This window comes from Mya arenaria, chromosome 12 (assembly GCF_026914265.1).
Source record: "Mya arenaria isolate MELC-2E11 chromosome 12, ASM2691426v1".
Lineage (NCBI taxonomy): Eukaryota > Metazoa > Mollusca > Bivalvia > Myida > Myidae > Mya > Mya arenaria.
The window spans coordinates 25,620,130-25,643,223 of record NC_069133.1 but is presented as its reverse complement, the minus strand read 5'-3'; the positions used below and the strand labels follow the sequence as shown (position 1 = coordinate 25,643,223).

The following is a 23,094-nucleotide window of genomic DNA, read 5'->3' as shown; positions in this document are numbered from 1 at the left end:
TGGCGCTTCTTGTGATAATGATAAAATCATGTCCAAGCATTAATCCTGCATGAACACACAAAAAAAGGAATCAATCCTTTAAATAATTTCTTCTAAACCGGTTTCAGTGTTTAAATTTTAAGATTTAAATTATTTCAGGTAAAATAAGAAGAGAAATCTTTTATCAGCATTTAACGTGTGAGAAAAGGTAACAGCAGATATTTGCAACATAGTTTACTATTGGTCAAATGATGTCGTCACCATTGGCCAATCAGAGAGCAGCAATGAAATAATGTCACAACAGCATTAGACACATGAACACTGAATGTCAGTGATTCTTTGGCAAAGAATAGGTAAAGGCTGCAGTGAATTACTTTATTTGTTTGGCAGTACTAAACCCATGTTTTTAGGTTTTTGTCATGGTTAATTTTGAATCACAGACTAAAATGTTATACAATAGTGTCGTATTTGCTGACTGGTAATGAAATTGGAAAAAACTTTAAACTTGTAACCAGAAGTATGGTATGAAACCAGACTGTATGGGTCTAGGCGTTTGTGAAATTGAACCTGTCAGAAAATATAAACTCCATGTGTGCGTAGAAATAGCTTTATTTACTTCCAAACACCTTAATTCCATGATGAAAAACAAAACAAACAAAACATTATGACCATAGGAGAGGCAAAAAGATGAATAAGTGTGTCACAAGAATTTGTGTGCATCTGCCATCAAACATTTAACAAACTGTCCATTGATTGTGACCCAATATATATATGTTGCAATGAAGACAAAATGAGGTCAAACCTTGTCTGTCAGCTCACAAAGAAGGAAGGTCTGCAGTTCTGGGCTGAAACAGAAACAAAAATTAAACCAACCAATTCTTAAGCACAAAATTTATGATGAGTTGAATATACTTTCAATAATTGTGACAACATTTTAACAGCAGCAATTAAATGTCGCCCCAATATCAAAAATCTACTAGAGGAGGTATAGAGAATAGGCTGGGAGTGAAAATTGACTTAAAGATGCTCTCTTACTCCCAAACTAGAGCTGTCACGGGAGTGACGAATACCCCCAAATGCCGCCTGGACACAGGAAAGGCAAACCATTCCTTTGAAAAGAGGCTATAACTCCAAGGTTACTGCACACTGCATCTTCTTTTATCATGCATGTATTGTTTTATTTAAATCTGTTGAGTAATTTAGAAGTTACACTGCTGACAAGAAAAACTAGCTGATGCTCTAGCTGATCTCTTCTTAAGACATCTAGAGCATTCACGAGCTTTTTTTCCAAAACGATCATCATCAAATTTTACAAGTACATGTTTGGGCTTGAATGCATCCTTATCCACCTGGGAATAAATCCCGGGACTGTTCCTTAGCCGAATTAACAAGTCCATCTGACAGGTCAATATTTGTAGTAAGCACTACTGTGGCAAATATGCCATACTTAAGTTCTGCTGGTATTCCACTGGCATCTGGTTCAAATGAAGCATGCTGGATTTGTTTTGTTTGTGTCAATTACTTTTAAGGTAAATATTTGCTCATTTAGTTTTTGAAGGATCTATCGAACTTGACCTGTATCTTCTGATGTTACACCTGTGTACCAAAAAATGTTCAAATCTGTCAAGCCTTTCATGAGTTATCGTCCGGAAATGTAGTAACAGTGACCTTGACCTTGGCCCCACCAGCCCCAATATCGAACTTGACCTGTATCTTCTGATGTTACACATGTGTAACAATTTTTTTTTAAATCTGTCTAGCCTTTCATGAGTTATCGTCCAGAAACGATGAAAACCGACCGACCGACAAGCTCACTAATTTGATCTGTATCTTCTGATGTTACACCTGTGTACCAAAAATTGTTCAAATCCGTCTAGCCTTTCATGAGTTATCGTCCGGAAACCGTTTTTCTTTTTTTATTAACAGTGACCTTGACTTTGGCCCCACCAGCCCGACAAGCTCACTAACTTGATCTGTATCTTCTGATGTTACACCTGTGTACTAAAAAACTTTCAAATCTGTCTAGCCTTTCATGAGTTATCGTCCGGAAACCATGAAAATGGACAGACCGACCGACAGACAGACCGTCCGACCAACCGACAAGCTCACTCCTACATACCCCCTCAAACTTCGTTTGTGGGGGTATAACAAGATGTACCATAATTAATACGGGTTGAATAATTATCCAAAACAATGGTTCTTACGAAGGATACCATGTTTAATTTGAAAGAAAGGTGCATCCAACACCGTAGTTTTATCTTATTTCACGATAGTTGAACTTTGTAAATCTTTTAGCACTCACCAATCATTTGTGTGTTTTGTATTGATTTTGAATATGAGTGTCACTTAAATAACATCCACTGGGAAAAAGGCTCCAAATAATATTAATTCTCTTATATTAAAAATGATGAAGCTAAGCACACTATCTTTTTTTCTTTTCTTTTTTTTTGGGGGGGGGGTATATCATGTACTATTCTCCTTTTAAATAGTTTTGAGACTAAAATAGGATTTGTTTTTTATTTAAATTGTCATGTTTAACCGATGTTTGTTTTGAAAAGTTTAAGAATAAAATAAAGCTAAATGAATAAGATACTTAAGCTAATGCTTAAAATTTGAGAAATTGGTCCTCGGTATTTTGGCAAATAAGAACAGAAACGTATCCAAAAACGACAAGTATGAATACAAGACAGCACATACATTTAACAACAACAAAATAATTCACCTACGTAACAAATGTACACACTAGGCTCAAGGTTGTGAAAACACTGCTTACGAACCTGGGAGTTGTGAAAACACTGCTTACGAACCTGGGAGTTGTGAAAACACTGCTTACGAACCTGGGAGTTCCAAAGAGAAGTAGTTCCAGGAAGTCATTGCTCACTGTCCCAGCACCAGATGCCTGCAAATAACCTTATCAGTAATTCATATAATTACATTGCTTATTTTTATTTGATGGATGCTGAATGCTTGTCTGAAAGAGTGCAGAAGAGCAAAAGGCAATGCTATCTATTTTTTCAGTCAAACTTGTGGCATAACTCAACAATTGTTAAAGCCAGAGTTATGGGCTTTGCTATACATGTGCCAAGTTTCATAAGAAAAATATTGAACAGATTTTGTATTTTGGCCAAGGTTCATGTTTTTTTCATAATGCATACATGCCATATTTCTGAGAGGCTTCCCAGGGGATTTTGGTCTGAATTCCAGGGGATTTTGATATTACACCAGGGGATTTTTACACGACAAAATTTGCGCAATATCTGCAATTATAATATAAGAATAAATACAGAAATACTCAAATAAATAATTTTTGAACTTAGTCATCATGGACCTTCATGGAATTTCACACTCATAATATTATTGATGCTGTCCATTGTCAACCTTAAGCAAGTTTAAAAAAAAAAAAAAAAAAAAAAAAAAATTAAATTCCAGGGGATATGAATCCAGGGGATGGGTCAAAATTCCCGGGGATTTTTCCCCCCGTTGGAGGATATGGCATGTATGATAATGGCTCAAACAATGACAACACCAATGCTATTACAATACCTTACTTTTTTCTCAGAAAAACAGACAGTTGAAAAAGGATTTAAATATATAATGATAAGAAAATTCATAACACTGCTTTGTCAATCTTCATTTTTGATCAGACAACTAATAACCAAAAGAAAACTATGCAATAATCATGGATTTTACCCATAAATTGAGCAACAATTACCAGGGCCTATTTTTGCTATTTCGGGACAATGACCCGTAACCTTTGGGTTGGTAACTATCACGAGTAGATGCTAGACATGTTTTTTTTTAGTTGAATATGAAGCATAACAAGTATTAACACCAGATTTAAAGGCATACTTTGTATTTCTACTGTCTTTGGCAACATGTATACCAAATTTCATTTGCCCCCCCCCCTCCCACTCCCCAAACCTCACTCCCTCAAAGACAGCTTTGAATTCTTGAGTATTCCATACGTAGCTTTTCCACCACACTTTCCTATGTACCTGTTTCTGTTCAGCAAAGTTGTACAGTTTGGAGTCCATCTCCAGCAGGATGTCCTCCCATGCTTCCTGCATCTGCTGCACCACATTTCCCAGGTACTGTAATACACAGGTAAATATGCAGTCAAATATATGCAAGCGTTCTTATGGATTAAAAGTTTCATGAAAATTGCATATTGTTTATTACTGCCTAGTTGTCCCAGTTATAAAACACAATTGTGAGTAAATTTATTTAAAAATCTGTTTGAATTGATTGTTAACATAGATCAACAATTTTCACACAGGTAAAACCTGGTTTTTGACCCGAGGTGACCCATTCTCACACTGGTCCTAAATATCATACCAAGAAAACATTCAGACTTGTTTTTCTTCTATAAAAACTAGGGATGCAAACGAATGACAAAACAGATATTCGAATATTCGGTAATTCTTTCGATCGAATATTCGAATATTCGATTAGCGAAATACATATTTTAGAAGATGTAGTAAACTACTATTATTATTCGCTAAAGTAATAGCCGGGGCATTTAAACCCTATTTTGTCGTATCCAGTACGCGCGGCGGACCCTGATTTCCCCAAATGAGCCTTTGAAATTCTCCATTTTCATGAAGTAAAAAGCAATACATTATAAACAGACAAACAACAAAATCGAATAATTCAATTCCGCTGCCTTTTGTAAACAATGTGAAATTAGATGGATTCCTAATAAAACAGTGTTTTGCGCCAATGGAAGGTCTTTCCGTAGGATGATCAGCCTCGTTCTGAGATTGACCTCTAAACTGACTAAATATAACTATGGAAAACTCAAACCAACTCGGGAACTAGTAAAATAGTAAAACGAAAACATAAGTCGATTGGACTTATTTATTATACAACAATAGAGGAATTATATTCAAAAATCCATTTTAAAGCACGAAAATTGTATTGAAAGATGAAAACAGTTTAAAGCACATATATGCAACAACATTATTGTGGCATTTATATCATCACCTCGTTTTGCGCTATTTTGCACAGCATAATTTGCAGCCAAGACAACACATTGGTGTTAAAGCCGATCCCTAGCCAGTTATTGTATAAGTAGGGGGACTTTTTATAGTACCCGACGAAATGTCCCTAAATGACACATGTCGCGTGTCTAGTCATCACATTCACACCTCTGGGATTAGGGGCCAATCGTTGTAAAAACAAGATAAACGAGCTTTATAAACAACATCAGTGATGAAGGCAAAATGTGTTTTGTTCTCTTTATTGAATTTTTTTTTCGAATATTCGAATACCGATTTTGACATTCGAATACCAAACGTTTGATCGAATATTCGAATATTCGAATATTCGTTTGCATCCCTAATAAAAACTGTTGAAATGATGAAAGGAACAAGAGATGTTTGTCAAACATTATGCCCCCCCTGAGCGCCATGTTGTCAGGATTATATGGACAATTGAATGAAATATGCATGGACCGAAATGACAGCTGTTTTGTTGCTGTTTTAAGATTATGACCATTAAAGTGTGAGGATAAAGTGTGATATGACCGTCATGACCTTTGACTCTATGCACTCAAAATCCAGAGTCATCAGCTGGTCACCTGAAACCTAAATGTCAAGTCACAAGACAAGTTTTTTTCGTTCAAGGTCACTGTGACCTTGACCTTTGACCCAATGACCCCTTAAATCATAAGGGGTCATCTACAAATCAGATGCAACTCCAATTCAAGTTTGAAGGCCATGGGTTCAGGCATTGTTGAGTTATCACTCGGACAACCTTTACCATTCAAGATCACTGTGACCTTGACCTTTGGCTCTATGAATCCTAAAATCAATAAGGGTGATCTACTGGTCAGGCTTAACATCCATGTCAAATTTAATGATCATAGGTTCAGGCATTGTTAAGATATCAGTGGGGGAAGATTTGATAACTTTTTGCGTTAAAGGTTACTGTGACATTGACCTTGGCCTGATGACCCCCAAAGTCGATAGGGGTCATCTACTGGGCAGGCCCAACCTTCATGTCAAGTTTGATGACCATAGGTCCAAGAATTGTCGAGTTTGCTTTCAAGGTCACTGTGACCTTGACCTTTGACCCCTAAAATCAATAGGGGTCATCTACTGGTCAGGCCCAACCTCCATGTCAAGTTTGAGGGCCATGGGTGCAGGCATTGTTGAGTTATCACTTGGACAACCTTTTATCATTCAAGGTCACTGTGACCTTGACCTTTGGCCCAATGACCCCTAAAATTAATAGGGACAATCTTCTGGCCAGGCTCAACCTCCAAATCAAGTTTGAGGGCCAAGGGTGCAGCCATTGTCAAGTTATCACACGGATAACCTTTTACCATTCAAGGTCACTGTGACCTTGACCTTTGGCCCAATGACCCCTTAAATCAATAGGGACCTTCTTCTGGCCAGGCCCAACCTCCAAGTCAAGTTTGAGGGTCATGGGTGCAGGCATTGTCAAGTTATCACTCGGACAACCTTTTACCATTCCAGGTCACTGTGACCTTGACCTTTGGCCAGATGACCCCCAATACAATAGGGGTCATCTACTGGTCAGGCCCAACCTCCATGTCAAGTTTGAGGGCCATGGGTGCAGGCATTGTTGAGTTATCAATCAGACAACCTTTTACCATTCAAGGTCACCTTTGGCCCAATGACCCGCAAAAACAATAGGGGTCATCGACTGGTCAGGCCCAACCTCCAAGTCAAGTTTGAGGGCCAAGGGTGCAGGCGTTGTTGAGTTATCACTCGAACAACCTTTTACCATTCAAGGTCACTGTGACCTTGACCTTTGACCCATTGAGCCCAAAAAACAATAGGGGTCAGCTACTCGTCAGGCCCAACCTCCAAGTCAAGTTTGAGGGCCATGGGTGCAGGCATTGTCACGTTATCACTCGGACAACCTTTTACCATTCAAGGTCACTGTGACCTTGACCTTTAACCTGATGATCCCCAAAATCAATAGGGTTCATCTACTGGTCAGGCCCAACCTTCATGTGAAGTTTGATGACCATACGTCCAGGAATTGTTGAGTTATCACTCGGACAAGCTTTGGTCTACCGACGGACCGACCGACCGACCGACATACCGACATGCCTGTGCAAAGCAATATACCCCTCTTCTTCGAAGGGGGCCATAATAAGAAAGGTGTCCTACCAAAAAAAAAAAAAATGGCAGTATTGAGAAATGGTGTGCTCATTACTGAATTATACCCAGGAAAGTTATATCATGTGTATCAGTGTTTTACAGCGAGCATATCCTTTGCAAAGAGCTATGATATTGCTCCCGGACCTTCTTGTGTCTCAATGTTTCTTCAATTCTTCCAACTGGAAAATCACAGTCACTTCTATCTGCTATCACTTAAGACATTTAAACACACTTCCAAGTCATGATGACACATTGTGATGTCATTAAACAGCCAATGGGTGTGGGCAGACATTCATAAACTCTTAAGAACAAGCCATCTACATATCTACAGTATGATCCAACATAGTATTAGTACATCCTGGTAATATTTATACACTAACATCTATACATGTATATAAGTGGCTGTACTTGTGGGCCAGCATGTGAAGCTCCATGTCATGGAACGTCAGCAATGTAGTGTTATATGTAACCTTCAAGAGAGGTAAACCCTCGTAATGTTTATACACTCACCTCTATACAAGTGGCTATCTGGCCGTACTTGTGGGCCAGCATGTGAAGCTCCTTGTCATGTGATTTCAGCAATGTAGTATCATACTGTAACCAAAAACATATTTATTACTTTTTCTTATAATGCCTGCATTATGATCTTGTTTGAATATAAATTGATAATCTGTATTATGCACTCATGCTTATACTGCCCAATACCTTTTTGGAGGTGAATTCATGAAGAATATGAAAATAAATGTGTGAATATGTAAATACATGTATGACTAGAGATTGTCTTTTTGAAAAAGCATTCGTGTCCTCCATTGTGTGGTTATAGTTGAAAAATAATCAATGATGGACATGAAATTTGTAATTCTGGACTGGAAACGAACCAACTCGGGGTCATGACCAACTCGCATACCAAGAAGGATGTTCCTAGGTCCAAGAGTTCTTAATCTATTTAGCAGAAACAAACTGTGACGCACAGACTGGTGACCAACAAATTTCTTTTCACCTAAAGGTCACTGTGCCCTTGACGGCAAAATCAATAGAAGTCATCTACTAATCGTGACCAACTCGCATACCAAGTATGAAGTTCTTCGGCCTAAGCATTATTTAATTATTAATCCCTTTTTCACCACAAGGTCACCACAACCTTGAACTTTGACCTTTTGGCCTCAAAATCAAAAGAGGTCATTATGAACCGGCAAACCAAGTATGAAGTTTCTGGGTTCTAGTGTTTGTTAGTTTTTGAGCAGAAACGGATGTACGGACAGACTGATGGACAGGGCAAAAACATTTCTTGGTTACATAATAAAGAGCCATAATTTGCAAAATCTATCTTGCTTGATTAATTAAGAAGGCTGGAAAGTTTGGATCATCTGTCTAAAATTTCATTGCAATACAAGAATATTTGCCGAGATATTGACTTTAATGCACTTACAAGCAAAACTTTAACAAAGGTGTGACACGAAAGTGGACACTATGTAGAGTAGTAAGCTCTCCTTATTCCATGAGTAGTCAAGTTAAAACCTGTTAAGTACAGGTTAAAAGCTTTAGGTTATTTGAAAGGCTATGTGTTTGTGGGAAGAAGTATTTACCGTGTAAAGTGTATATTCATGTTCATCATGCCCAGGCTGTCTGACCACCACCAGAAGACTCGAAAGATCCTCTGACAACACAGCATTCACCACCTCACCACCCTGTAACATTATCAAGTAATATATGAACACATGAACATTACATATAATTTTCAGCATGTTTATCTAGTATTCCACAAGTATGGCTGCCAGACAAGGTCAACAGTCAGAACATAGCCTCCATTTGATTTGCTTCTGTGTAGTTTTATCCACCAAAGCGTTTTCAAAAATAAGAGCTAGAGCCATTACATGTAATCCGTGTTGTCAATAGACACCGGGTAAGACAAACAGCTGAACAAAGTCATTTTTCAATACTTTTCATTTTTCTCTATAGAGAATTGGGAAAAAAATAACAGATCAACTCAAATTTCAGGTTTCATGAGCTCTATTGTCCTTGGGCCATATTCATAAAGCGTCTTTGTGAACGTTTTCACTATTTTGATCCTTGATGTTGGCACGGGAAACATCCATGTAGAGCTCACCCTTGTGACAACCACTTCCCCACCCCACCTACACATTTAACCTGCATAACATGCCATACCTGTGAGGTAATATCATTAGTGTTGGGAATCGGTTGCAATTTTACAATCGATGATCAGTTCCTCTCAAGTAACCGATTATCGATAGTACAATCGGTTCTTAAAATACTAGATAGTACCTGAGTTGTAGTTTTATTCATGTACAGTATTAAACTCTTAATCATTATATGCATATACCTTATGTCTATGATTGAAGTTACTAAGTGTTGTTGTATAAAAAATAGCTCATTGTGGCTTTCATCAGCCATTTTGTTAAAGAAAACATCTGAACACTTACTCTTTTTTTTTTTCGATAATCAATTATAACTAAATACTATCGATTGTCGCCGATTTTAGGCCCAACCAATCGCTTTTCGATTATAATCGATCATTGGAACATCACTAAATATCATCGTTGATGTTGACTTTGGCCTCAGGAAACACTCCGTAGATATAGAGCTCCACCTCCCGACATTCACTCCCCACCACCAACACATTCAACATAGATAACATATGTCATACCTGTGCGGTGATGTCATCGTTGATGTTGACCCTTGCCACAGGAAACACACCATAGATATAGAGCTCCACTTCCCGACACCCACTCCCCACCACCAACACATTCAACATAGATAACATATGTCATACCTGTGCAGTGATGTCATCGTTGATGTTGACCCTTGCCACAGGAAACACACCATAGATATAGAGCTCCACTTCCCGACACCCACTCCCCACCACCAACACATTCAACCTGCATAACAAGTCATACTTTTATTGCGTTTTTTAATTTCTTTTACAGGCAAGAGATAAAGGGAAGCTTCTATTGTGGCATGCATTATACTCTGAATAATTGAGCACGACTTAAAAGAATTGATAATAATGAATTATACTAAAAAATATAGCATGATTTATACTTGGTATGATAAAGAATGATTAATACTATGTTGCTTTATGTTTCTTAGGGACAGCAATAATCTAAACAACCAATAATGAGACAAATTATTGCACAAAAGCATGTGAATCTTACCCTTGTCTGGTCAGCGCAGTTGTTAGCCAACCCTGCTTCTCACCAAGGCGACTTTGGTTCGCCGGATTGGGCGTATGTTAGTTTGTTATGTGGTAACCAAGCCATACTCCAGTTTCCCCCACAACTCAAGACCACACTCAAGCAACACCGTGCCAACAAGAGTGACTACAGGTAAGAATATGTTATCATAACTTTCCTCACAATCATTGTAAAATGTATGTTTAAACTTACTCTTTCTGACCCCTCAGTTTCTTCCTATCCTCGACATTCTCCTCACTGAAATCAAGTTATTCAATAATGGTGTCAAGTATGGTACATAAATATGTCGCCAAAAGATGTAGTATTTGTTTAAAGATGCACTCTTACTCCCAAATAAAATGTACCACAATTAATACAATCGTTTTAATCTAAAAAAGGATGTTTTGATTTAAAAAGGATAAATAAATTTAGAAAACAATGGTTCTTATTAACGATACAGTGTTTCTTGAAAGAAAGGTGCAAAAAAACATGATGTTTCTACCGTGAGACGATAGTTGATCACTGTTAATCTTTTAGGACCCACCAGTCATTTAATAGTTGTGCATTTTCAGCCATTAAATACATGATTACAATCTCGTAATTAGAAATTGATAATTTCCATAAGTGCATTATTTAGTAAGAAGTTAAAGCTGCACTCTCACAGATTGAATGTTTTGACAACTTTTTTATTTTTTGTCTTAGAACGAGCCAATTCGCAAAAATGCATGGAAACTAGTTATGTAAGACTGCTGACAAAAAAATTAGACCGCAGATTTTTATATTTAGTTCAAAAATTGATGTTTTAAGTATTTTTATTAAACTGTCAGTAATGGTTTAAGCCATAAAACATTAATTTTTGAACGGAAATATGAAAATCTGCGATCTGATCTTTTGTCAGCAATCTTTTATCATTGGTTTGCAGATATTTACACAAAAAAATAGCTTATTCCAAGACTAAAATATAAAAAGTTGTAAAAACGATACATCTGTGAGAGTGCAGCTTTAAAAGGTTTAGCACTCAAGATTAATGTTTGTTATACATGTGTATGTATTGATTTTAATACAAGTGTCACTTAAAGTTTTTTTCTGTTAATCTATTTTATTTCCATTGAACACATAGAGGATAATTGTTTGTTTCAGTGTTTCTTTTATTTCATGTGTGTAACCAATCCATTTTTATGAGGTAATACTTCAGACTTTGATAAAGCATAATGTTTATAACATACCTATTTCCTTTTGACAAGCTGCCATAACTGAAAAATAAATAGGCCAGTGTCATTCACATTGTTTTCATTTAATATTTACAATCAGATATAAACTATATCAAGACAAAGACAAATCATATACCAAGCTTAAAATACAGTTGAAATTGTCATCAGTCCACATGAGTCAAGTTAATGATTCAATAATTAGCTTTTAGAAATACATATAATCAATAATTTTGTAGGAAAAGATATAAGTGATTTCTTTAAGTCAAAGTTTTACAATCACCAACTCCTCGAAAATGTCTAGGCATCCCACTGTCTTGCATTGATACATTGCTCTGACCCATTTACAATACAAGCAGGTTTTCCAAACATGAAATGTTTTCACTTAAAAAGAAATCCTCAAATATTTGTATAAAAAACAAACTCATTCTCAAAATGCATAGGAAAAGACCATGATCAGCACCTTTTACTTAGAGGCTGCAGACGAGGGAGGTATGAGTCCGTGTTGTCTGGCAAGTAGGGGTCACATGACCAGGCCTCACCCCCTGGGAGGGACTGTGCCACCCATGAAAGACAGGTCACCTGCTGCTGGAGGTCAATACTGTGGAGAATATCAGCATTCTCGATGTAACACAGTAGCATGTGGCCAGTGGTGTAGCCTACCGCCAACACTAGAATGTGAGATTGACAAAAGCATATCCATCTAAAGACAACAGCTGCTTATATGACAAAGAGTTTAAACTTTTAGACTTTTGGAACTTGAATGCTAAATGGCAAAACGGCAGTCGTGGGTTCAAGCTATTCACTTGGCACGCTTTTCCAAAATTTACTTAAAAATCATCATTATCATGTGATCAAATTTTTAAGTATAATTTTTTCAAAATTCCTATGACTTAATTATATAGAGTCATGATTATCAAGTGTGTTTATTTGATCTAGTACACATGATTGCATATACTACATCATATCATCACTTCTAGAGCATCATAATTGTTGTAAACTTCATTATACTTAGTTGATTTTATCCAATGAAGACTGAAAAGTCAAAATACATTGTGAAGTTAAGTTTTTATTTTTAATATGTAACACTTAAAAATAGAGAAAAACCGGCTAGTGCTTTAAAACTTAAATTTCTTACATTGCTACTTTAACAATTTAAAAAGAGAAAGAAGTTATCACCAAAAAAAAAAGGTGATATTCTATCTGTTTAAGGAATAAAATGTTTCTTTCTCCTTGAAACCTCAATGTTTACTTTTGCCTCAACTTTAAATCATATCCTTCTAGGCTGTAAACAAGTTTACATAAAGATCTACAAGTGAAGACTGACCTTTCCCATCGGGTCTCCAGGCCATGGCTTTAACCCGTGCATCTTCTGTATGGGCTGGCAGGCTCCAAACCTTTTGCCAGGATAGACGGTGAAGAACAACCTGAATGGGTAAAAAATTCTTAGCATTTATTGCCCAGATTTCAGCCTCTTTTTGTCTCGTCAAAAAAGAAATTCCTTTTTATTAATAACATAATTTACAGTTTTTACTATTCTACTTTTTCTTCAATAATAGTTGTCCAACATGTCTGTTTCCTGTTTGAAAAAGAGTTAATAAATGTTATTTGTTTGCAATTTCTGTGAGTTTAGTAACTGTATACAGTTTAAATTTAAAAATCCCCCTCTAAAGGAAACAGACTCCCTTCTCAGAGACTGGAAAAATAGCTTGAAGCTTGACACCTCCTTAAACCTACCTCTCCATTGACATTAGCAAGGGCGACAAGGTCAAACTTTGGTGACCAGACCATGAGCTCTGCTTCAACGGTCACATGCTTCTCGTCCACCTGACGAAACGATTCCTCCGGCATTGTAAGCCTTGCAGTTTATTTACTACACAAGGAATCTAGCAACAAAAAGAAATGTAATAAAGCAATGAACCAATTATAATTTGATGGGCTTTGTCCCCACTGCCAAGAAGTATACTTCAGGGCAAAAGTTTTGCATTGTTTTCAACATAGATATTATTGGTACCAAGGGACATGATTTCATTTAAGATTGTGCAAGAATATCTTTTTAACCAAATCATGTTACATACAGTTTACATATGTATGCCAAAATATGCATTACTTTTTCAGACTATCAAGGGCATTACTTGACAATATCTTAAGCAAGAGCTATAGATCTTTTGCATACTGTCATTGATAACATGCAGGGAATGGCAGGGAATGGCATAAATACGTGCCATGTACAACTGTACAAAACTTTGTGGTGTGTTTTATGATCTGCCAAGAACGCTTTTTTGCAGATCAACAATATCGATGGCGTTGACAACAATGTTAAGAAAATATCTTGCTTTAGTCTTCTAAAGAAAACAATAGACCAGCTATAAATGACGTATCAATGGTTTTAAATTGAATGGACTAATGTACAGTATCCCAATTATGCTTTATCCGAAATACTACGCAACTTTGAAACATGCACTTCATGTCCGTTTACACGCGAAATGCGATAAGCATTGTGAATAGTTATTGTATGAGACATATATAAGAATATAAGAACATATTCGATTTAATTAATCAATTAACAGCTAATTACCTGAATAAATGTTAGTGTTATTCACAAAAAATGCGATCGTGTTATTTTCTACGCTTGACTAAAGGCTCGTGCCGGTCTATCTTTTGTCCAATCATTAACAACTTAACATGTACAGTTATCCAATCAAAATAACGGTTCTGATGACAACTCTACCAGCGGCCATTTCGAGTTTTAACGAAGTGTCAAATAAATTTTAAAAAAAACATGAATGCAGAAATCAGGTAAACAATTGGTTAAGAGGATATACCCAAATCGTCCTGAATGTTTAAATTCTTTACGTTGTCATGGCCAATACGCTACGATTATGTTACACTGTTCTATAGTATAACTTTGCCCCAAAATTATATTTTGGAGTTGTCTCCCTCAGCTCCCCTTTTGCAAGGGCCAGGGACTGGTCACTGTCGAGGGCTTAAAGGGCTGGTTCCGTTTGTATGAGTGTAATTAACCCTATGACCTTCTAGTGATCAATTCTAACCTAAAAGGAAGAAATATGCCAGGGTACAAGGCTCAAACCTGAAACACAAATGAAAATTATGCACCAGTCAATTGTAACCACGGCCCCTCCAGGTCCAGGGAATAGCGGGGACTTTGACTTCAGCCCAGCCAACCCCAGCTAAAATCCCCGTCCTGCGGGGACGAACAGATGGTAAAATCCCCATCAAATCCCCCTGCACCCCATGGACCCTAGGTAAGGCCTATTCCCCGCTATAAAGCGAAGACAAAACCACCGCATTCACCCGGCACTGCGGGGCCATCTGAAAGGTAAAAACACGGCCCATTTCCCAGGCTATCCCCAGTATACCCCCGGACCTGGGGGGGCCGTGGTTACAATTGACTGGTGCATTAGTCCATATAAATAGACCGTACACAAGGCGCCAATTTTAGGATTTGAGGTATTGGTAGACTCATGTCTCATACTCACTGCTGATAATATGATTGAAACTGCGCGGTACAGCAAGTATTTAATTGATGCCATTGGTTCCTATTGTACAATATCCGAACCGTTTCACACTTTAAAGTTAAACACTGAAATTTATCATTTTCTAGACCATATGGCTAAATGTTTCTTCAGAGGAAAAAACATAAACATTTAAATATTAAATCAAAATCTTATATAATCGCGTGAAAAGATGGGCAGGTACAAGTCAGTGCTTTCCTGTTACACGGTGTAAACAATCAACATACATTTAAAAATTGTCATATTTTTTATCACTGTTATAATAAACAGTATTATTGGGAGCGTAAAAGTATGTTTATGTGTAATTGAAATTAGTTTATTACTGTTTCGTCTGTTTGTAAATGGAATAAAAGCATTCCAATACTTGATTATGGGATTTACATAGTTGTGGCAATACATGGAAAATAAGAAAGTTCAAATGATATTTATTTGTTTTCCTTCAATGCTAATTATCGTGGCAAGCACAAAGTTGAAGTATCAGATGCATGGTTGCATTTACCATTCATACTGTACTCATCCCCTTCAAAAAAAATCCCAGATGAATGAATCTGGGTCAAACAGTGTGAATGGTGCAGATCTCAAACCTACAACCACTGGAACACAAGGAAGGACCTCTTTAACCTGAGCTAACAGGATGCTGGATCTCATTTGTACATAACCATTCATGATGATTCTGTGCCAATTCAGGCATGCATGCCTTTTACTTCTGACACTTCATACTTGATTAAATTAAGTTTATTATATAAAATTCTTGCAAGTGTTTTATATATGTTTATATCTTGAGCTGTCCAAAGCGGAATGTAGCAGAGAAAGGGAATGTCGAAACAACACAAATCATTCTTATTTTAAATTGAAAGTGTGTATTATAGGACAGTGACATTAACATCATGATAAAGTTGCTTATCTTGGCTTCTTTTTTGATATTTTTTATCTTTGTTTTTTCTTCATACACAGGACACACTAAACTTTGCGCATAAATATGTTTAAACATTTAATGTGATTCATAAGACTGAATAATTGAAAAAATGCTTGCCATCATTATTTATTAAAAAGCCCTGCTCTATAAAATCAAGATTTCAGGGTTTGTTCAATTGCTTGTCCTAATTTTGACCACTTTCATAGAATTTATGATGAATCCCAGTTCGTTTTTGCTTCAGAAGAAAAGAAATAAATTTTTCATGCAGATAGTTTTATATATGATATATCTGATCTATAGGGTTCTTCTGTATTTGTGGTTATAAATGCAATGAAACTATTCAAAATAACAGTCACACCCAGCTCCTATTGGCTCTAATGATAATACCTCCAACTTGAAGGGTTTCAACTTTGGTATCAGAGTAAAATCTACTGCATGGAATGGAATAACCATTAAATGACGGCCTTTTCAAGGGTCATTTTCCACATTGGGAATACTGGGCAGCTCTGCGTGCAAGAGGGATGGGAAATTTCATACCTCATGGTAGTAATGGACTGGGACATACATTGAAATTTATGGTTCACTGGAAAAACCCAGTTGGTATGTCAGCAGGGAATTTCAGGAATAGCTATCAAGGGTTCTCAAATTTTGTCCTTAGGATTTTAGACAAAAACTGCTTGTAAAGTTGTAACCTATTGACAAATTTGACATTCTTACAGGCTTCCAAGCATGCCCTTCTTTTTCTTCTTTACACTGCTTTTTTGTTAGTACTATTATAAACTGTACTATCCCTCCTTTTTCTGTAAAAATAGTTTGAGAAGCAGGAGAAAAGTTTTAACGAAAGGCATTGTTTGAAATTTTCTAAATCTTGAATCTTAATAAGAAGCCATTTCAAGTATTTTTGTAGGAATGGTTTGATGCAGTTGGTCGGTTGACATTGTTGCAAGAGGTGTTCTATGATGAGAATGAGTGGTGCACTGGATGTTGCAAAGTCAGAGACACCAACTCCAGGTTAATCTTCTCATCCTGTGGCTGAATCCCTCTTGAAGCAAGTGAAGATAACTTTATGTACATCACAATTGATAAAAAGGTTAAGTAATCATTCATTTGCATCCAAAAAGATAAGTAAAGAGCCCTACCATCCCTATTTTTTGCTCATAATATCCCTATTTTACCCTACTTTTTCAAAAAATTCCTACTACTTTTATCCCTACTTTTTGTTAATGGTCACGTGAATGCCTGCCCTGAGGGCTGAATCACTGTCAGTATAAGTCAAAGTTTCTTATTTACATTCATCCTTGTTGAAGTGTACTATGAGAACTTTTTAATTACTTAAAGATGTGAAGAGTTTAAAGAAAAATGTTAACATTAGGTCTTGCTTGTTTGTCTGGCCAAAAATGTGAAAGGCTTTCAACAATTAAGTTTGCCATGGTGATCATAATGTCTTGCAGACAGTACTGGCTAACAAGAAATGAATCCAGTGTGTTGACTCAGTGCAAATATTTTCAGTTTCTATTTCATTTTTCAATACCAGTGTTGATGTCGTGTTTGCTCAGCCATAGGGGTGTGATGGGTTTTTACAGACCTTTAACCTTGCAGGCTGAAATATTTGAGTGTCTGAAGCTGCTTTTCAAGAATTCAATTAATTTTCAGTCGTGGTATGTGTGTTTTCCATGTGGCAGAATCCATACTTCCTCATAATTGAGATTCATGCCATATTAAGTCTAAAATCATTAAGACTGTGGGATAGTTATTGATTAGTTTACATGTATTTGCAAACAGACTTTGACATTTGCTTTTTAAAGAAAACAAGTTGGGTGGTGTTGCCATCATTTTTGGACATTTTAATTGTGCAATAACTTTAAAACCCTTTCCATAAATAACAGTTTATTCAAAATGTAACTTAATGCACAAAAGTCATTTCACCTGAGTGACAATACACAAATGAGCAAGGCAGGTAACTCCTCTCATTTTGATAATTGTCAAATTATCCCCCTTGATTTTCCGAAAGAGAGTCACCCACTTCAGGATCACCTTGCAATGTCTTTTTGTTTTACTGACAAAATGAAAACAAGAATGGAGACTACATTTTAATCTGCTTGAAGCATACGCTAATACACTAATACATATTAGAATACAGTAATATGAAAATTATGTGAATTTTAGTTATTATCTGAATGTCCATATGAAAATAATGCTTATCAAACTATTTGATGATACCAGCATGTTGGCCTTGAGTTTATGGATGATTTTTGGCAGATGACAGCCACCCGCTGGGGCAGGTTAATTGATTGATTGTGACTGGATATTGCTGCCCCATCACTTGGCCCCTAAACACTCGACACACAGGAAATCTTTCAGTTTTTCTTCCAAACATTCAATGTTTCAATTTTGGCTTTGAAGAATGTTCCACATGGCTTGAAAAATTGTTCAAATTTGCAATAAAAACATGTGCAAAGCCCATTTAAAATTGCTAGCCATAATGTCATGATAATTTGCTAATGTTCAGTAAAAGTAGTGTTTGAAAAGTAGACAGTTATTTGCCAAAAGAAAATCCACGTTAATTGCACATAAATATTGTCTTGACTTTTGCCCTATGAAATCATCTGGCTATGCATGATTGAGAATCTAATCGATTATAAATAGATAATGATATGAATTCTGAAGTTTTAGACCTGTGGCCTTGAAAGGTTCTGGTCTGATGTATCGAATAATGTCAATAGGTGTATTAATGACATGATAATGGCTTTACTGTTTCTTTATAAGAGAATAAAGCGACAGATGTAGCAACAAGTTTGTTGGAGAGATTGAAGTTAGGGTGAGCAGGTCCAATCATTAGTCATTGTCATCAACGACAATACAAATGGAAGGCTGCCGGTTCTTATGACAATAAAAACTAACATGCTCTTATTCTATGTTGTATTTATATTTATTAATGATAGGTTAACTAGCGTATTATCATGCATTGATCATTAAAAGAACCCTGATTTTTGTTGTTTGGCTATTTTCAAGCAGGCTGTCATGTCGGTCCCTTAAAAGGGGTTGTGTGGCTTATGCTTATTTAGGGCAGATGTTTTTCGGTAGTGTACAATTTGCATGCCTCCATATGCATTAGGGATAAAACCTTTATTTGCATTTTATGAATAGGTTACCGAAGATTAATCTTTTGGGGAGTTATTCTGGTGTAGAATTCAGATTTATTAGTTTGGCCCGACTTTGGTGTACATGCAGTCAATGAATGGGTTTCTATAGCATGCATGGGGTACACACAATTTTAGGGGAGTTGTGTTATCAAGATTCAACAATGAAAATTTCAAATGAGAAATTTAAAAAATTCATAAAAAATATTGAATAATAATTCATTTCTACAGGGTTATGGTTAGCAGGTTACCCTTATGAAGTAGAGTCTGATTATTATTTATTTTATTTTTCAAAGAAAAGGGTGTGTGTGATTATTTTTTTTTTCTTTATTTGTAGGGGGGGGGGGGGGGGAACAGGGACAGGGACATTTTTATAGCCAAATATTTGGTTAGAACCATATGCCCCCCCAAAAATTGTAAACTGTTAGTTATTGTTGAAATGATTAAAGCACACATTTAAATGGTAAAAAGAGTTTTTTTGGTTTTTAATTAATCAAAAAAAAAAATCCAATTTTGTGAGAAAATGAAGGGAATCCCAATTTGAAGGGTATAGGTCATTTCTCTTAAATAGAGTCATTCATGAACTTTAAACCCCAATTTGAATCACATTAAAGGGATTCCTTGCCTTGTTTTGTTTTCAGAGTTTTTTGCATGGCAACAAAAGTAAATCAAATCAAACCAAATTATTCCCTGTGGATTTCTCACAATATGACACTTTCATTGCAATGAAAATTACAGAGTGAATTTATTTGGACTGACACCTGAATCCGAGGGACCAGTGGACCCTAAAACCCTTCGGCCAGCCCTGTGAGTTACCCTGACCCCTTCAACTCTCTCCAATACCTCAGAACCATTCAACTAAACGGTCGTTCCACTCAGATAACGAAATAATTGACTCACAGCATAAGATCCTTGGCCATTTTCCCTTTCCCTAAGTTTTAATGGATTTAGACATTATCTTATTTGTAAATCTTCTTTTCGATTATTTGGTAAAATATAAAATTGGAGTCAAGAGGTTGACTCTTGGTCAGTCATTCATAGAATATTTTAGTTTACAATTGGTGAATCGAAGTAGAAATGCTAATGGTCATAGGAATTAGTCAAACTTTCGATAATGATGGGAAAAAGTTCAAATTCACTCAAATACCATTGTGCCTTAAATCCTAATCTTTGCCCATTTTAAATATTATTTGTTCATTTAAAGGGACACATTAAGGGCATTTAAGTGTATTTAAACATTCTTCATGTATTTTAGGGGTCTTGGTCACAATTGATGTTATAATTTCTTTTGGAAGAAAGTGAAAATAGTTAATTAAGTTATGCACCCTTGATTTCAGAGCAAATGTATCAGCTCTTTTTCAGTATAAAGACCCATGTAGTTATTGGGGAGAAGATTTCCTGAAGAAAAAAAATATAATCTACAAAATAAAAGATTAAAGGACACAACTTGATCCCATGGACAGACATCCCATGCATCCCACATCATTTTGCAGGATGGACAAAACATCCCACATCTTTTTAAAATGCAGGGTGGACAAGACATCCCACAACATTTTGTAAGAATTTGGTGAAGCAAAATGATAAATTTAATTATAAATATAAGGTTAAAATAAGCAAAATGTAAGCTTCAAAAACAATTACGATAGTGACTATCGATAACTCAATCCAGTCAAGTAACAATTATCGATATTTCAATTGGTTTTAGAAATATTGTAATTGTTATTTCATTTTTGTTCAATAACTTGTTATTCTTATCTATAAATGCTTATAAATGTTAAGTGGATGTTGGAAACTATATCCGTGACCTAGTGGTTAAGGCATCCGCCTATGGAGCGGGAGATTGTGGGTTGTAAAAGTTGGTACAAGTAGCTCCCTTGCCTGGTGCTCAGCATTTAAAGGGTAGTGCTTGGAAAAGTGGTGTACTTCGTACTATAGATCAACCCAGGAAAGTTGTATCCCGTGTATCGGTGCTTTACACCAAGCACATTGAAGAACCAAGAGGTCTCTTCGCAAAGAGCTAGAGTATCGCACCTGGATCTCTTGTTTCTCATTCTGTTTCTGCAAGTCTTCCAATGTCTGGATTTGACAGCGAATTGCTGTCACTTCTATCTCATGTCACTTATGGCATTTCAACACAATTTAAGTTGTGATGGCGTCACGGGGGGGGGGGGGGGGGGGGGGGGGTCAAGCCATAATGCAGCCAATTGGCATGGGCAGACCTTGATAAACTCAAATTAACAAACAAACAAGTGTATGTTGGTGACTTGTTGTTCGTTGTTTTCTTCCTTATTGTAAACGAAAACAACTGATACACTTCCGAATTAATAAATGAACCCAAGGGACGAAAAGCGGAGACCTATCGAATGTAAATATCAAAAGAAAAAAAGAAAACAACTCGCTGATTATATCGATAACCAATTTTGACCAAATTTAAATGGTTAGGCCCAACCAATCAATTTTCCACTGAAATCAATCATCAGAAAATCACTAATTAAAATAAAAATGTATCATCTCACTTTTGCGCCACGATTAGACAATGTTTTCTATTTCTTGGCCTAGGTTTCCCCAGCCCTTGCTGACAAGAAGGAAATTCTCACGGTACTGGAGTCATAAAACAAGATACATCATCTCTTTTTTCAAATGAAAAATGCATTAAGAATTGCTTCTGAAATCTATCTAGGTAATAACCTGTTGGTTGTCCAGTCTCAGGAGTCCTCATCCTTCCCAGGGTAAATTGTCTAAGACAGATCAGAAATTTCTTGGAAATCCTGAAAATCTCTGTCCCTCCAGCTTCAGGGCCCCATGGCAGCTGTTAGCAATAATTAAAGGCCATTTTCGAGGCCCTCCAGGGCCCGTTTATGTGTGCGGGTGTTGATGGAAGGGCCTCGGACTGTCAGTGACTAATGATAGGGGCTGGCATGGTATGGGCCTCCAACAAGCTCGGTCTTGTTCTCTTACATAAACAGTCTCCGCCAAGGCTGATCCTTATTAATGCTTTAATATCAGAAGGGTCATTTCAGGGTTTATGATAAGTGATGACTGTCAACATTCATTAATATCCCTTCGTTTCTTACAAGCAAATCTATGAGTCAAGGCCAATAAAGGTTCCAAAAAGAATGCTAAAATCTTCTTTTTTTAAAGATAATTAAGATTCCAACAAAAATTAGTTTTAATTGCTATAAAATTGTTTAAAAAATACTTTTCTATTTACACACAAAAATCCTCAATATCATAAATAAAAACACAGATTTCTTTTTAATGGTTTCTAATTTTTCAATTAATTGTTTTTAAAACAGTTTTTATTCTGTCCAAAAAAATCCTAGTAATTGCTAATAAATTACCTATGGTTGATGTTGCTCATTTTTGAAAGCATTTTATGTGTTAAAAAAATGAAAAGGTTGGTTATAATTATGATTTATTCATTTTTTTAATTTTTTTTTAACAAATATATTATTTTATGCTTTTTAGAAAAAAAATGAGAAGTAGAAAGCTGTGGAATCTCAGTGTTTATACAGCTGTTTCTTTCTCCACACTTTGAGGTCTTTCATGTGTGTTTTTGAGTGTTTTCATAAGGTTTTAATTCCCTGTTATAAAACAAAACATAATTGTGGCCCCTTCATACCTTCTTATAAAAGCAGGGCCATAAACCAGGGACCCTTCTCCTCAGATCTGAAAAAGGGGCCAGGAAGGGCCATTGTATAAAACATAAACAAGTCCTAATTAGGGTCCATTTTTTATGATGTCTGAGGACCAATAATCCTTTGAAGATTTGCATTTAAAGAAACTGAAATTTTAAAAAGGAAAAGGGTCATAAATATCTTTAAATTCAATTTTATTGGTCCTTGAAATACATAGTGGTATGACTTTTCTATAAAAGTGCCCTTATACCTCAGGCTCCAAATCAAAATATTATCTGAATCCAATTCTACTTACTGTGCTAATATTATCACATAAGTGATAGAACTCATAAATTCTTCTGGTTGTTGGTGTC

At 36.2% G+C, this 23,094-nt stretch overlaps 2 protein-coding genes across 4 annotated transcripts in view; one reads left to right on the top strand and one right to left on the bottom strand.

Moving 5' to 3' along the window:
* The window catches only part of LOC128212069 (anaphase-promoting complex subunit 4-like), a 45,114-nt gene extending 30,951 nt beyond the window's left edge, over positions 1-14,163 (bottom strand). The window contains exons 1-12 of one of the 2 annotated variants that reach the window (XM_052917315.1): positions 14,090-14,163; positions 13,249-13,397; positions 12,839-12,938; positions 11,975-12,182; positions 11,530-11,556; positions 10,517-10,561; positions 9,904-10,009; positions 8,699-8,800; positions 7,623-7,706; positions 3,975-4,070; positions 2,817-2,878; positions 782-824 (exon numbers count right to left, since the gene is read on the bottom strand). In XM_052917315.1, coding sequence (XP_052773275.1) covers positions 782-824; positions 2,817-2,878; positions 3,975-4,070; positions 7,623-7,706; positions 8,699-8,800; positions 9,904-10,009; positions 10,517-10,561; positions 11,530-11,556; positions 11,975-12,182; positions 12,839-12,938; positions 13,249-13,362 — 987 coding nt within the window. In that variant the 5' untranslated portion in view covers positions 13,363-13,397; positions 14,090-14,163. The other variant, XM_052917316.1, reaches the window with a different exon arrangement.
* An 80-nt stretch (positions 14,164-14,243) lies between these two features.
* LOC128211122 (rho GTPase-activating protein 19-like) overlaps positions 14,244-23,094 on the top strand; it is a 28,489-nt gene continuing 19,638 nt past the window's right edge. Inside the window, exon 1 of one of the 2 annotated variants that reach the window (XM_052915545.1) lies at positions 14,244-14,310. In XM_052915545.1, coding sequence (XP_052771505.1) covers positions 14,298-14,310 — 13 coding nt within the window. In that variant the 5' untranslated portion in view covers positions 14,244-14,297. The remainder of the gene's footprint in view (positions 14,311-23,094) is intronic. The other variant, XM_052915543.1, reaches the window with a different exon arrangement.